The sequence below is a fragment of the Macaca thibetana genome, chromosome 9 (assembly GCF_024542745.1).
Source record: "Macaca thibetana thibetana isolate TM-01 chromosome 9, ASM2454274v1, whole genome shotgun sequence".
Classification (NCBI taxonomy): Eukaryota; Metazoa; Chordata; class Mammalia; order Primates; family Cercopithecidae; genus Macaca; species Macaca thibetana.
The window spans coordinates 87,129,356-87,145,473 of NC_065586.1; the positions used below are offsets into that span (position 1 = coordinate 87,129,356).

General features: G+C 39.5%; 1 protein-coding gene across 10 annotated transcripts in view; it reads left to right on the plus strand.

Annotated features, from left to right (window-relative positions):
- Nucleotides 1-16,118, plus strand: part of PCGF5 (polycomb group ring finger 5) — a 132,302-nt gene that overhangs the window by 57,693 nt on the left and 58,491 nt on the right. For 6 of the 10 annotated variants that reach the window (XM_050804885.1, XM_050804882.1, XM_050804888.1 and 3 more), the window contains exon 2: nt 2,286-2,580. In XM_050804885.1, the coding sequence (XP_050660842.1) occupies nt 2,469-2,580 (112 nt within the window). In that variant the 5' untranslated portion in view covers nt 2,286-2,468. Of the gene's footprint in view, nt 1-199; nt 463-2,285; nt 2,581-16,118 lie in introns of those variants that run through there. The other 4 variants (XR_007728895.1, XM_050804886.1, XM_050804889.1 and 1 more) reach the window with 2 other exon arrangements.

Sequence of the window (16,118 nt, forward strand, 5' to 3'; positions counted from 1 at the left end):
AAATATGCCAGTCATTGTTATGATGAAAACAACCGAAGGGGTGGATGGTGAGGATAAGAAGAACCGAGATAATATTTGGCCAGAGCTACGTGTAGCGCAGGAGCCAGGGCGGCAGCTGCACCTGCGAGGAGCGCAGGCAGCAGGCGCGGCCTCCGGGCGTGGTGGTGGGCGTGGCCGGGCGGTGGGGGCGTGGCCGGGCGGCGGGGCGGGCGGTGCCGCCGGTTGGAAGTGGGTGGAGTTGCCCTTGGAGGCGGCACCGGACCTGGGCCCCGAGGCCCGCCGCGCCCTATCGGGCCTGAGCCGAGTGGCCCCACAGAGCCGGCGCGCTCCCGCCTGCAGGGGGAGAGCGGACGGGGCGCGGGGACCGGCCAGGCCGCGGCGGGTGCTGTTTCTGTTTCACTTTCCTTCACTCTGAGGCCGGCGCGCTGGCGGGCGAGGAGCGGAGGCGGTGGTGGCCGCTGGGTAGGTACCGGGCGGGCTGAGGAGCTGCAGGGACGCCAGACTCCTCGCCCAAGTTTGCGCCTCAGGCGGGAGCGACACCTCCAGACACCTGCCCTGGCCGGCCCCGCCTGGAGCCGGCAGGGCCCTTCGGGTGCAGGGGGCGACCGGCCGGGGCGGGGGCTTCGGAGCCGTGCCTCGCTTGGCGGGGAGAGCGGCCGGCTGCGGACGCCGGCCCCGGGAAAGGCTGCTCGTTCTCCCCGGCCTGAGCAGCGCGCCTCTGGGGCCTGGGCCCGCGCACCTGCCGGGCGGGCGCGGCGGTTCTGGGACCGCACTGGGCTATGCCGCTGGGTCCTGCCGGAGAACGCGGAAAAGTTCCCCCTCACCCCCGCCCCGTCATTGCAAGTTCTTGCTTCCCTTAACTGTCTTGGTCACAGGGCTCTGTGCTTTAGGATCTTAGCACCACCCCAGGTCGGGACCGTGCATTTCCTCTTCCAAAGGACTCTCTCTTACTTTGGAGCTTCATGGCAAACCTGTGGAAAAGGCAAGGCAGTTAATCCCAACTTACAGAGGAGGAAGCTGAGACCCAGGCACAGATATGAAACGCTTTGCTGAAGGTCATACAGAGCTAAGGGCCAGAACCCTGATTCCCTGTCTTTTAATTATGCTTGCTTTCTGTTACACCCACGAATATGATTTCCCAAGAGAATAGGATGATTACACGCATTCCCTGCACATTCGCAGTGGCTATGTGTTGATGGAATGCCTTTTACCTTTCCGGTTGCTTTATACTTACCAATGAGTAAACAGCTAAGATGAGGGAAAGTTCCTGTTTATAGAATGCACTTAGGAAAATCAACACCTTTCATGTTGTGTTTTCTGAGAGGATACATGTTTTACAGTTGGAAAAAAAAAAAAAACTGAGACAGGAAAGGAACATTACCCAGGTTATGTATCTGCTAAATGTGACCAGTTTCTGTTGAAGAGTTTTTGGTCTAATAAAGACTGTAAAGAATGAATGTAACTATAAATCAAAATAAAAGGCAAATGTAACGGGAAAGAAGCATTAAAAACTAGGGAAAGATTGCGCTGAGGATAGCATTGGAGAAGGGCTTGAAGGGTAGGAAGCATGGAGACAGAGGAGAGAAAGGGCATGTTGGTTAGAGTGCGTAGAAGCTGCAGAGGAGACGGTGGGAGAGGAGTGATCCCTTCAGGTTGAAGAAAGTTGTTGAAGGGTATATTAAGGTTAACCTGTAGAAGGTCTTATGTGACAGAATGAGAAACGTTTTTCTGTTTGTAAAGAGAAGACGCTGACATTCGTTGATAAGAAGACCAAGTGTCACAGAATAAAATGTGTCTGGTAACAGAATATAAGATGGACTGCAGGTGGAGAGGTGATATACAAGTGGAGCAACTTGTATCAACTTGATTTGACTCGTAACTGGATGTAGGGTTCAAAATGGAAGTGGGGACTATTTTGAAAGGGAGGATAATGACTTCACTTTTTAATCTTCTAACTTGTATTGGCAGGGACTCCTAATAGAGCAGTCAAGCAGATAGTTAAAATGCATTAGCGAAGAGGTAAAGATACCAAACTGTAGTTAATAGCTTGGGGTGTCATTAGTATAGAGGTGATAGGTGAGGTTCCAGAACTGGATGAATTTGTCATTATTCTGAATTAAATTATAGCAAATTTGCAAGTTAATGATACAATGAAGGTTATGTTCTATTCACCTATTCACCCAATTGGGAACATGTAACACTTGCTGTTAATAGAATGACATTAATACATTATGAGGAGTTTGACGCCTTTTTCTCTCATCTTTTTGAAATGATTTTGGAAACAGACATGGGAAAGCAGAACCACCAAAAGGAGTGATGATCAACGATCTCCTGATAAATCTGGATGCTAATTCTCATGCCTCAGGACATCCTACTGGGAACGACGTACTAGCTCCTGGGATCAGACTTTCATCTACTTAGGACCCCTCTTTGCCCGAACTCATAAAGCCAGACTTCACTAGCCACGAATGGCTACCCAAAGGAAACACTTGGTGAAAGATTTTAATCCTTACATTACCTGCTATATCTGTAAAGGGTATCTGATCAAGCCAACAACAGTGACGGAATGCCTCCATACATGTAAGTGTTCGTTTAGGTTATTTTACGCGTCAAAGTTTATATGTACATTTATTCCTTTAAAATTGCCATGTTTTGTTTTTATCTATGTTGTAACTTTTAAGAAATGAGTATTCTAAGAATTATTTTAACTTTGAATTAATTTTCAGAATAGTTGTCATTGGGATGCCAGTGGCATGAAATTTTGCTTTTGTTATTTGAATCTCAGTAGTTGACTTTTATCACATTGTAAAATATTCTAAAAATCATAAGCATATTATCAGTTATGGTTTTTTTAGGTGAACTATTTCAGGTTTTTTATTTTAAAAAAATTATACTCAAGGAATTAATCTCAGAGATTCTTTTAGGATATGCAGACTCTTAATTCGCTGGTTCTCAAAGTGTGATTCCTAGACTAGCAGCACTAGTGTCATCACAAGTTCTAGGAACTTGTTAGAAATGCAGATTATCAGGCCCTACCTTAGACTTAATGAACCAGAGACTCTGAGAGTGGGCCCAGTAATCTGTTTTAACAAGCCCTCCAGGTGATTCTGAAGCATGCTTAAGTTTGAGAATCACTATTCTAGTAGTGTCTTACCTGTGGAGCTCCTAGCAGATTTCATTCTCAATTGTCCCATTGGAAGAGGAAGAGACATTTTTTACTGCCACTTATGCCAAGATTACACATACTCTTTGTGTTTCTGCCAGCATGATTTCATTTTTTATTTCAGTGAAAGTAATTCCAGTAAGTTTTAGTTTAATGCCTAGTATGTGCACCAAAATAGAGATATACTTGATTTCATCTTAGCTTTACAATGACCTGGGAGCAGTTTGGAGTAGATGTAGGGGGAGAGAGCAGGTATAGAAATTATCTTCATTTTATGGATGTGGAAACTAACAGTTAAGTAACTTGTCTAGTCTCATAGCTAATGAGTGGTGGACTTATAGTCAACTCCAGAACCCATGTTCTTTAATATACCATAGTACCTTTTTTTTTTTTTTTTTGGTAAGCCTTTTTTTTTCAGCTATTCTTGCTCTGCTGAACTGGCATAATGTTATAGCAGTAGTTTTAAATGGATGCTAGATGGAATAATCTGGAAATGGTTGAAATGGCAAATTTTATGTTATATTTATTTTACCACAATAAAAAATAGAATCATCTGGGAAGCTATTTAAGCATACACATGCTCAGGACCCTGCCTGGGGAGATAAAGTGGGTCTTGTGGTAAGGTCTGGGCATGTATATTTTGGAAAAGCTCCCCAAGTGATGCTGATGTATACTCCTTTGGGGTATTACTGGCACATCTTATTCAATTAGCAGTTAACTATGTAGTATCTTGTATTACTAATTTGCTGTTGCCCTGTATTGTTTTTTTTTTTTTTTTTTTTTTTTTGAGACGGAGTCTTGCTCTGTAGCCCGGGCTGGAGTGCAGTGGCCGGATCTCAGCTCACTGCAAGCTCCGCCTCCCGGGTTCGCGCCATTCTCCTGCCTCAGCCTCCCGAGTAGCTGGGACTACAGGCGCCTGCCACCTCGCCCGGCTAGTTTTTGTATTTTTAGTAGAGACGGGGTTTCACTGTGTTAGCCAGGATGGTCTCGATCTCCTGACCTCGTGATCCGCCCGTCTCGGCCTCCCAAAGTGCTGGGATTACAGGCTTGAGCCACCGCGCCCGGCCAACCCTGTATTGTTATTTAACTTGAACAGTTAATAATTAACTACCATTGAACAGACATTTATTGAGTACTTTCTGTGTGTCAGGCACTGTGCTGGGGCACAGAGGATACAGAAGGGCACAAGATAGTAAAGTCTCTGCTCAAGAAGTATAATTCTAATAGGAAAACTAATTTTAAAAAATGCCATGTTAGTGATAAGTAGTATGAAAAGGAACAAAGCCCGATTGTAGATAGGAGACATGGAGTTATTTTATAGTGGGTCAGTCTCTTTGATATGATGACATTTGAACAGAAACCTGAAGGGAATGAAGGACTCTGTGGATATATGGGAAGAGCAGTCTGTGTAAAGGGAAAATCAAGTACAGAGGCCTTGAGATGGAAATACACTTGGCCAGGTCAAGGAACAGCAAATCAGTTAGACGCCTATTACTGTAGGAAAGCTAAAAGATTATGGGGCCTTCAACCAAGGCTATAAGATATGAAATGGAGGTGGAGAATGGTGGTTGTATTGTGGACATACTTTGAAGGAAGAAACAATTGGCTACCCTAGAGTGGGGACTTTATCTTCTACTTCCCTGTTTCCCATTGCACCAAGCGTGGAACCTGGAGCCAGTCCACAGTGTGTTTTGTTTTGCTTCTTTGAACATTTGTTCATTGTTTTTAATTTTTGGATTCATCCAGCAAAAACTGCCAACTCTGGATGATGAGAAGAAAGCACAAACTCTCCCATTTCTATCTATATACTGCAAATTTTATATATGTCCTTTGGAAGAAAATTTTCTTTGGGTCATAGTGAAATCCCAATTTAACTATAACTTTTTTAAAAAAAGGAAAACAAAAGATTATAGAAGTATAAACAATTAGCTTATAAGCAAAGGGTGTATATATATATACACACACACATATATATACACACACACACACACACACACACACATATATATATATATATATTCTCAACAGCAATTTAAAGCCTAAAGGGCTAAATTAAATGACAGTTTAACTGCACATGTCATCCTGGCCTGAAAGATCCCTTGGTGGCCATCAAGCCCCTTTAGTAAGAGAGAATGAACATTGTAGAAATGTGATTTAAATACAATGGTAAGTCCCAAATGTGGCCTTTATCATCAACAGAGAACACAAAAAGTAGAGTAAATGATGGAGTCAGGTACTCCATTGCATCTCTGAGGATTCCGGTAGCCCTAATCTTTATATACTGTCAGGTCCTTTGATTTCTATGTTGTTTGTATTTATATTGAAGCTTATAGGTGAAAACTATCCCACTTGCAAGGTATCCCTTGTTAGAAATATTTGTATACAAACAAATACAAATCTATATTTATACAAATATATCCCACTTGCAAATGGGATAGTTTTTGCCTATAAGCCTCAATATAAATACAAACAAATATTGATAACATAAATTGTACTGCAAAGCAGTATTCCTCAGCCTTTGGTTGGGTCTTTGATATGTGGTGATATCCTGGGTTTCAACTTTTCTACAAGGTTTTCTCATATATAATGGAGGATAGATACAGTTGTTCTGTGATTTGAGATGGGTATAAAATTAAATAACCAAATGGGAAAGGCAGAAAGTGAGAAATGTTAAGTAACGTTGTCGTACCATATAATATTTTACATCTTGACTTAGGCAAATACAAAGAGTAACTTACTTATCTTATACAAAGTCTATGGTATTATGATGCTATAAAGAATGAGTTAAGAATGAGTAAATGCTAGTTTTTATGGAGACTCATAAGAAAATATAAGGTGTTCTTACTATTCAAGTGTGAAATACATAAATAAAGCTTTATTATTGGTGTGCAAAACCAGACATAGAACCTGCCCTTCTGGACTCTCTGGTCAAGTGAAGAAAGAGTAATCAAGTTAAGAAATGTAAAAAACAAACAAACAAAGAAAACAAAAAGATGCTGTTAAGTGCAATGAGGAATGACAGGGGGTGATATAATAGCAGATGTGTATCAGGATACTGGAGCAGAATGATATGCAGAAGAAACTCGTGTTTTGTGAAATTCCTAAAGCTACAGATCATATACCATCTCAGACAGATAGTAACCCTTAAGTAGTGGTGCAGAGGACTACATATGGGCCGGAGGCAGGGATTATTAGTAGCTCCCTCTGCTTTGATAGGGGTAAATGAAGTTACTTCAATCTTCTTTCAGACGACTATGCAAGTGCATTTCAACTCTTTTCTCCATCTCAAACCGGATAGGTTGGTGCTTCCCCACTCTCTCAGAGAGAAATTCTGGAGCCAGCACTGCTGGGCTGCTCTGTAGATGTAGGTAGATGTAGAAAGAAGGGCCCGAAAAGTGAGCTCGTCAAAAGGAAATAGGAGGTAGAGATGGTGGGGCAGCCCAGGGTCCTGCCAGGAGATGCAAAAAATCATGTCATCATATCACATGATCACATTTGATCACATGATCAAATCAGCATCATAAAAACCACATCTTTAGACTCTTTTCACCTACTAATACTTCTTCCCTTCAGTAGGCCAGGGACATTTGATAAATAGATAAAATTTTTAAATGAGTTAAAATATTCAAACACAAATGAGTTTTAGCTTTAAATGATCACTTAATACTAGATGAACTAAATCCGCATTAACCATGGTTTACATGGCTGTGAGATAATTTTAATAGCCTAACAAACCAAAAGAAATAAACACATAATTTTTGCACAAATAATTATTTCGTTATTTAAACTAAGTAATTACATATCAGCACTTTGCTAGCCACTGGGGGTACAGTGGTAAATAAGATAAATGTGAAATATGTACACTATTGAGCAAACTTATATGCCAAGAAGAAATTTCTAACACATGTATTTAGATGTATTTTTTTTTTTCCTGTGTGAACTCATGTATCCTGAGACTTCAGCTACCTATGCTGAGGCCTCTCAAATCTATTTTTGGCTTACACTTTTCTTCTCAGCTGCAGAATCCTACTGGATGTCCACTTGGATGTCCTGAAGCCACCTGAAACTCAGCATATCTACGAATGATCAAATGGGATGCCAGCGCTCAGTTATCCAAGCAAGAAATATGCTACGTGCTTGACTCTACCCTCACAAAACTGGGCAAAGTCCTGCTGGTCTCTCTCCTTAATAGTTCTCAAATCTGTCCCTTTAGTTTCATCCCTCTGTTACTGTTCTCATTCAGGTTCTTATTACATCTCACCAAAGCCACTGCTGCACATTCTTAACTGTGTCCAAGTGGTAATAATTAAAAACAGCTTACTGTCTTTATCATTATCACTCTTAACCCACCCTAAAATTTCCTAAAGGTATCCTGTTGACCTCAGGATACATTAAAGCTACTTAGTGGTAACTGGTTTCTGCCTACCACTTCCTCCCCTACCACCTAACACTCACACATATAAATACTTGGTTCAACTGTTTGCTCTCCTTGAAATGAATGCCTCCTCTGTGCCCAGCTAGCAGTTACCCATCCTTTAAAACTCATCCCCTTTAAAACGTGCCCTACCACGTGTAGATTTGGGTTAAGTGTCTCAATAAAATCTTAAATGAATAAATGCATGGCTAGTAAGTTATTTTATTGTGTATTTTTCCTTTCAAAGATTCAAATGCAGTGATAGGTAACCTGAAACGCATATAGGCAATGTTGGTTAGGAATCACAAATTTAGAAAAACTGTCTCCTAGGATCTGCGTAGGAATCTTTGGGGTCTTAGGGAGAGGGAGAGACTCTGGACTGGGGACTAGAAATTGATGGCCCTAGATTAAGGGATGTTCTGTCTCTTTCACCAGGTGACCCTGGTGAAAAGAGAAACTTTAAAGCTGCTTAGAGTGTATCTGCTGGGTGTGGTATAGGTTGTTGATTTAAAATGAAAGACTTTTTACTTTAAGGACAAAGAAGCTTTGTTCCAGCAGCTCAAATGTGACCAGTACAGTGTATTGGTTCTTAACCCTTTTGTGGTCAGAGGCCCCTCTAAGAATCTAGTGATTCTTTCCTCAGAAAAAAAAAAAGGATGTTTATAGACAGAATTCTGTGGTACAGAAAAGGAAAGCTTTCTTTCCTCTTTCTGCTCTTCAGAGATTATGGCAGTAATCCCTAACCTAAGAATAAATTCTTTGCAAAAACACATTGTTATACTTATTTTTTAACTTCTACAAAGAAGGATTAATTGATAATATAGTTGATGTGATAAGAGACTCAGCAATTTTATGTGGTAATATATAAGAAGGAATAACCATAAGATGACAGAATTTAAGTACTACCAACTATTTATTGTTTTTGAACAAATACAAATACACAAGTACTTAAGGTACAGAGAACTCATGATGCTCTGATATTCAATATTTTAAAATCTTGCACTACATACACATGCTACTCAAAGTGAAATCTCTGAATTAGCTGCATCCACCATCAGCGACATCACCTGGGAACTTATTAGATAGAAGCACAAATTTTTGGGCTTCACTGTAGACTTACTGAGTCAGAATCTCCGGAGAGAAGGCCAGAAATCTTTAGTAACGAGCCCTGCAGATGATTCTCTGGTACACTAAAGTTTAAGAAGCACTGCCCTGGACCAGACATTTATAATACTAGCATCCTTTAAGGTAGGCAGTTTGTACTTTTAATCATAGAGTTGTTAAAATAAATGCTAATAAAGGAATGAAATATTAGCTATTGTTTTATTGAATGTTTGTTATATGGAGCATCATGAGCTTTACATTTCATTGTTTTATTTTACCCAACCAAGAACCCTTCTAGTTAGGTGGTATTATTTAAGCATCAACAAATGTTCATTAACTTTTACATGTGCCAGTCATTATTCTAGCCACTGCAACACAGCAATAAATAGAACAGGCATAGTCTGTGCCCTCCTAGAACTTAATGTTCTAATAGGACAGACAGACAATAAGCAAGTAAAGTGGAATTTCAGGTGCTATGCATGAAAAATGCTATGAGTTAAAAACAGAAAGGTCTTTCTTGGGAGTGGCCATCTGAGCAGGAACTAAAATAATAGGATCAATCTATGAAAAGGTTTAAGGGAAGAATATTTCAGATTCTTATTCTGGAGGTAAGGCTGAGAAAGGTTAAGTAACAGCCAGTAAGTGCTAAAGCTGAGTTCTGAATCCTGGATATGTGACTCAGGTATATCTACATCATATATGTTATGACATTTTCCTAATTTTATTTTTCTTCTTTCTGCTTAGCTTTATTTTCTAAAATTTTTTTAAGCAACATGTTAATTTAAAATTCTAGTTAATATTTATAAAATAAACCTCTTCTGTGTTTTCCTGACTATGTAACTGTTATGTACCCAATACTGATCCGCATTTATTATTCTGAATGAATAGCCATTTTAATGAAAAAAAGATATAAATTGAATTTCCAATAATGTATTCTTAATAAGAATAAAAAACATATTTTGGAATAAAAAAGACCAAAATAGAAATTATATTTATACTCTCAGTAGGTACAAATATGATGTTTTAAGATATACTAGAAACGATGTCATTGGTATACTGATGTTACATATTTCAAACAGTATTTTGGCAGAAACTAGTCATTCATTCATGAAAGTGATTATAGTGTTCATTTTGATGACTTTTTAAAAATAAGAATAATTGTAGGTCTTAATCTCAGTGTCATCTATTATTAGTAGTAATGTTAAAAAAGAATTATGTGTATAGTTCTTTTAGCTTTTGAAACTATGAATTATATAGCAGGGAATGTTTAAATAGTCGAACAAAGCGTCAATAGTGGACGCTAAAGCACAAAACCAAAGGATAACAGAAGTAAAAAAGTAAAATCTTCTATATTGACTTATAAGAATATATCTTGGTCAGAATGAGTTGGGACTGATATCAGTGTCGGGTTGAGAAAAAGTATGTAACCTAAAATACAAAAATATTCATGGTTAGAAATCATCAGTATACAGGTATGTTTAAGAGTCTAGCACAAGGGTTCAATATAAGCATTATAGACAATTAGTCTAACTTCATAAAAAAGACAAAAGATAATTTTCATTTAGATATTCTGAAGACTTCACAACTACTGATGTTTTATATGTACTGGTTTTTACCAGTATTATATCAAAAATGTTAAAACCAGTGAGCAAAGCTATATTTTCTCAGAATATATATGTATTCGTATATACATATATGAATATATAATGTCAGAACCACTGACATTCAATTAATAGAAAATGATCAATGTTATATTTTAGTTTATATTGAACTAACTTATTTATTTATTTAGAGACAAGGTCTCACTCTGTTGCCCAGGCTGGAGTGCAGTGGCAAAATCTCGGCTCACTGTAACTTCCCTACCCCGCTTCCATCCCCCACAGGCTCAAGTGATCTTCCTACCTCAGCTTTCTGAGTAGCTGTGTTACAGGTGTGCACCACCATGCCCAGCTAGTTTTTTTGTATTTTTTTTTGTAGAGACAGGGTTTGGACATGTTGCCCAGGCTGGTCTTGAACTCCTGGGCTCAAGTAATCAATTTGCCTCAACCTCCCAAAGTGCTAGGATTATAGGTGTCAGCCACCGTGCCCAGCCTTTTTTATTTTAGAGACGGGATCTCACCATGTTGCCCAGGCTGGTCTCGAACTCCTGGACTCAAGCAATCCTCCCACCTCAGCCTCCCATAGTGTTGTAATTACAGGCACGAGCCACCAGTGCCTGGCCTAACTTACTTTAATTGTCAAAAAAATTACTAGTAAACTCAGTCTCCTCCCTTGCTTTAGTTGAAAATGTAAGCTGCTTTCTGACTTGACTGCAATAGTAACACGTGTAGGGTCTACAATTTTGGTTCCCTTTAGTACTCCTAACCATTGTGTTCTCATTTATATTATAAATCATTACAAAGCATTTTGTCTTCCAGATACAATTCTAGGCACTTGAGACTCATCAAGCAACCTTGTAGGCAATAAACAAATCATAGTGTGTATTATATTAGGTGATAAATACTGTAGAAAAGGGGAAAGTCAAGCTGAGTAAAGGAAATTGGCCAGTGAGGTGTTACAATTTCAAGTAAACTTGTGTTCAGGGTAGGCCTCATTAAGAGAGTGACTTCTGAACAAAGACCAGGTAAAGGAGTTAGCCAGATATGTGAGGGGAGAGGTGTTTCTGGTAGAGGGAATAGCAAGATTAAAGACTCTAAAGCAGGAGTGTGACTGACTTGTTGAGAAATGACCTGAGTCCCATATGGCTGGTCAGCAGTGAGTGAAGGAGTGTTAGAGGTGATGGGGATGGGCATGGCCACAGGCACATGACACAGTTCTTGTAGAACCATCTTAAGGATTTTGCTTTTACTCTGAGAGAAATGAAGATCCATTTCAGGCAGGATCATATAATAAGAATTATATGATCTGATTTATGTTTAAAAGAATCACTCAGACTAGTATGTTGAAAGCAGACCTGTTAGGAGGCCACTGCAGTAATCCAGGCAGGAGATGGTAATGGCTTGCATCAAGGTGGTGGTAAAAAGTGATCAGAATCTTAATAGGTTTTGAAGGTAAATTCATATTTGCTAATGAATTATATGTGGGTCATGAAAAGAAAAAGGAATGTAAGCTATAACATATTAAAATGGACATGTCCATTTGAGAGTTGGACTTATGACTCCTGGAAGGAGCAGCATATGGATCATTATTTAAACAATGAAAGTTTGAAGGGAGGACCAAGGACTGAGCCCTGGGGTACCACTGTGTCAACTACTTATCAGGAAGAAAAGGAGAAATGAGTGAGATAGGAGGACAATGGGAAGAGTGGGTCCTGGAAGGCAAAGTAAACACATAGTGTTGAGGAGGTGGGATCAACTGTGTTAAGTGGGTTAAGATGAGGTTGAGAATAGACCTCTAGATTTAGTAATGCATAGGTCATGGTGGTCTTTTCAAGTGCAGTTTCGATGGAGTGGTAGGAGCAAAAGTCTGGATAATGTCAGCAGATGGAAAGTTTTTTATTTTCTGGTTTTGAATATTATACTATGAATACATAAGTATTTAATCTTAATAAAGTAAAGAAAAAGTGAAAAAAGAATGGGAAGAGATGAATTAAAGAGAATAAGTGCCAGTATCTCTAGGAGTTTTACTGCAAAAGAAAGCAAATAAATAGCTAATAGGGGAAGTAGGGTCAACAGAAGTGGTTTCATAGGGTTCTTTTTGAGCTGGGGAAATATGTTTAAATGTCATTAAGAATCTTCAGTAGATGGCAAAAGATGTAAGTGAAAGGGGACAATTACTGGATCAATGTTCTTAGGTCATGGTGACAGGATCTGGCATATAGGGTGGAGGATGGCTTCAGATAGGTACATGAAGTTCTGGAAACAGACAACAACACAAAGTATAGATGCTAGTAGGTGAATAGGTGTGGTGGTAAAAGTTATGTTTGTTTCAGTTATTTTATTTCCTCTTGTTTTCAGTAAAGTAGAAAGTGAGGTCCTCAGTGGAGAGTGAGGATGGAGGAGGATATATTGAGGGGTTTGAAGAGAGAGGAGAAGGTATGAAATACTGGCAAGAAGCGTAATGGACTTGGGGCATTGAGTATGACAGCCTGGCAGATGAAGGATTCACTTGAGGTTCATGGTCATGAATGTAAGGTGAGAGACCAGTCAGCATGGTTGCATGCTTTTCTTCCACAAAGTTCCACTGTAGTCTTGTAGAGGCAGAGTATATAGAGAGTTAGATAGAGTTAGATATAGTTAGCCAGGATTAGAGTTTAGTTAAGCAAGTATGACCAAAGAAGAGAGGGGAAGGGGAGTCGAAGTACAAAAGAGTGATGCTATCAAGGGTATGTGTGAGGAATTGATTATTTTGATTGATCATGAAATTTATATTGGTAAGAAGGGGAATGAGGCCATCGCAGCACTCACTGAACTACCAGCCTCTATGACCTTGGGGGTCCCACATGACTCTACAAGTCAACCTACAGAAGTAGGGTAACCTTTTCTACCTTCGTAGACCTTTCAGGGTCTCCTGGCTTCCTCAGTCTAAGATCCCCAGACCATGCTTAACCCCCCAGGCTGTTTCCTAACCCTGTTCAGGCAAGGTGTGCTTCACTGCCTATTGCTTTGTCTTAGCAAAAAAAAGAATAAAGTGTTCTACTCAGTAGAAGATAATGCTGTCCTTACGGTTCTCTGTGAAATTGCAACTCATGTAGGCCTTTGAAAGAAATGTGCCAATATATGGCACATTATATAATACATATAATACACACACATACATAAGAGAAAATATATATATACATACATACACATACATAACAAGAGAAAAATTAGTTCATTATGTAAATAAAACAAGAAGATGCATGGAAGCAAATTACACCTATTCTGGATTTTTAAAATTAGTGTTAGTTTCACATGTAAGAATAGGTATCAAAAGCAGGAAACTGATGCCTCTTCTCTTTGAACATGACCACAGTTTACTTATAAACTATTAACAGATAAGAGTTTTCAAGACAAAAATATATATAAAATGAGCATTATCAAGAAATGTGTATGAAGATTGTGAATTGCTTAAGGAAGGAAGAAAAAATATTCTAAGTTGACAGATAATGACACATCCAAAAGATTTTAGCAAAGGAAGTCAGCCTTTGGTCAGTTTTAATAAACAGAGCATTACTAATGAATGAAGACACTTAAATACATGAGAGAAAATAGTATTATTGTTTTATCGCCAGTGATAGCAGAATTAGCACTCAAGAGCAGAAATTTGTATATTTTGACATCAAAGCTGGGAGGCTCACTGTGATACATAAGAGACCTGGGGGTACCACACATACGTCTAAGATAGCAACAAGAAATGACCTTGTACCTTTTGTGTAGACACCCTCAAGAACTTGAAAATAGGAAATAGGATAATTCTATAATAGTTCAACTATGAAATCAACACGTAATAGTGCATCAGAACAGCTATATGCAAAGTAATTGGGAAGAGACAAAGCAAGATAGCTTCTAAAGCAGTGGGACTGTACTTGAATTTAAACATATGTTTACTTTTAACATAAACATAAAGCGAAGGAAAGAATGCATAGTAGAAAAGCATTGGTCAATCTTGGACACCCACCTCACCCTACCCCAGTAAAAGAAGTGTCCTACATACAAAAGATAGGCTCTTCCTATTCAGGTGAAGCAATGTATCTTAAACTTCAAACTTGAGTTGCAAACTATCACTAGGGTAGAAATGGAGGCAGGGAATTAATACCAGTGAATGATAGGCATTTCAAGTTCCATCAGGACGATATCCGTTATTTATGATTAGTGCATCAAACTAATCACAGTCTGGTATTATTCAGTATTCTGATGCTGATTCTCCTCATCATTTTATGCTCATCCAGTGATCTAATTTATGGTAGAGCTCACATTTATTGAATACTTAGAAGTTACCAGACACTGTAAACCAGTAAACTTTATATCTATTATCTCCTTTAAGCCTCACAAGAACCCTGTGAGATAGGTACCTTTGTTATCTCCTTTGTACACAGAAACACAAAGTAGTTTGCCTAATGGCAGAACTGGGATTCAGACCTAGGCAGTCTGCCTCAAGATTATCTGGAACAACTATGCTATACTACCTTGGTTTTTCATGTATATCTGCATTATAGGGAGAGAGTACATCGATCACAAATTCTTTAATTATTTTTTGTCCTGTCATAGTGGTTTCTTAATGGTGATAATAAAGTGACCTCTAATGATGGTTTAGCAGAGAGCCAAATCCTGGAATCGGCAGCCTAACAATGGTACTAGTCAGTCAGACTTTTGTGACTACCTCCTCGGCTGCCGTGGCCAGTGTTTCCCAGTTATCTTTTGGCTGCATCTGTGAGAGGGTTTTGTAGAGTTATAGTCCTGGTGCTAATCTCCTAGATATTCTGAATTAATTGGTCTGGGATGGAGCCTGTGAGTCAATTCTTTAAAAATTCTAATTAGTGATCATGATGCCCATTTAAATTTTAGAACCACTACTTTAGATAATGCAGTGGCCATTTCTCTATTAATTTGTCCAACAACCTAGTTCAAATCTAAGAAACAGTAAAAGTAGGGAATTCACTTAGTAAACATGAGGTGAAAGTTTAATGATGTCCATGATTAGGTAAATATAAAGGGCCAGGCATGCTGGCTAATCCCAGGACTTTGAGTGACTGAGGCAGGAGGATCCCTTTATTGCGGGAGTTTGAGACCAGCCTGGGCAATGTGGCGAGATCCTGTCTCTACAAAAATTAAAAAAATTAGCCAGGTATGGTGGCCGATATGGTTTGGCTGTGTCCCCACCCAAATCTCAAATTGAAGTGTAACTCCCACAATTTCCATGTGTTGCGGGAGGAACCCAGTGGGAGGTAATTGAATCATGGGGGCAGGTCTTTCATGAATAGTGAATATAAGTCTCATGAGATCTGGTGGTTTTAAAAAGAGGCGTTCCCTTGCACAAACTCTCTCTTTTTGCCTGCTGCCATCCACATAAGATGTTACTTGCTCCTCCTTGCCTTCTGCCATGATTGTGAGGCCTCCCCAGCCATTTGGAATTGTAAGTCCAATAAACCTCTTTCTTTTGTGAATTGCCCAGTCTCAGGTATGTCTTTATCAGCAGCGTGAAAACGGACTAATACAGTGGCCCATGACTGTAGTCCCAACTACTCAGGAGGCTGAAGCAGGAGGATCACTTGAGCCCAGGAGTTTGAGGCTGCAGTGAACCATGATCATGCCACTGCACTCCAGCCTGGATGACCAGGCTTTCTTTCTGTCTCAAAGAAAGAAAGAAAGAATAATAAATAATAAGTATATATATTATATGAATTTATTTTGATGCCAGGGACCAAATGTTATTAATTCTAGGATGCATTGCATAGTGGCTTGGATTTTAGGCCTGGAGCTGCGCAGCCCGGGGATGGATACCATCTCTGCTGCACAG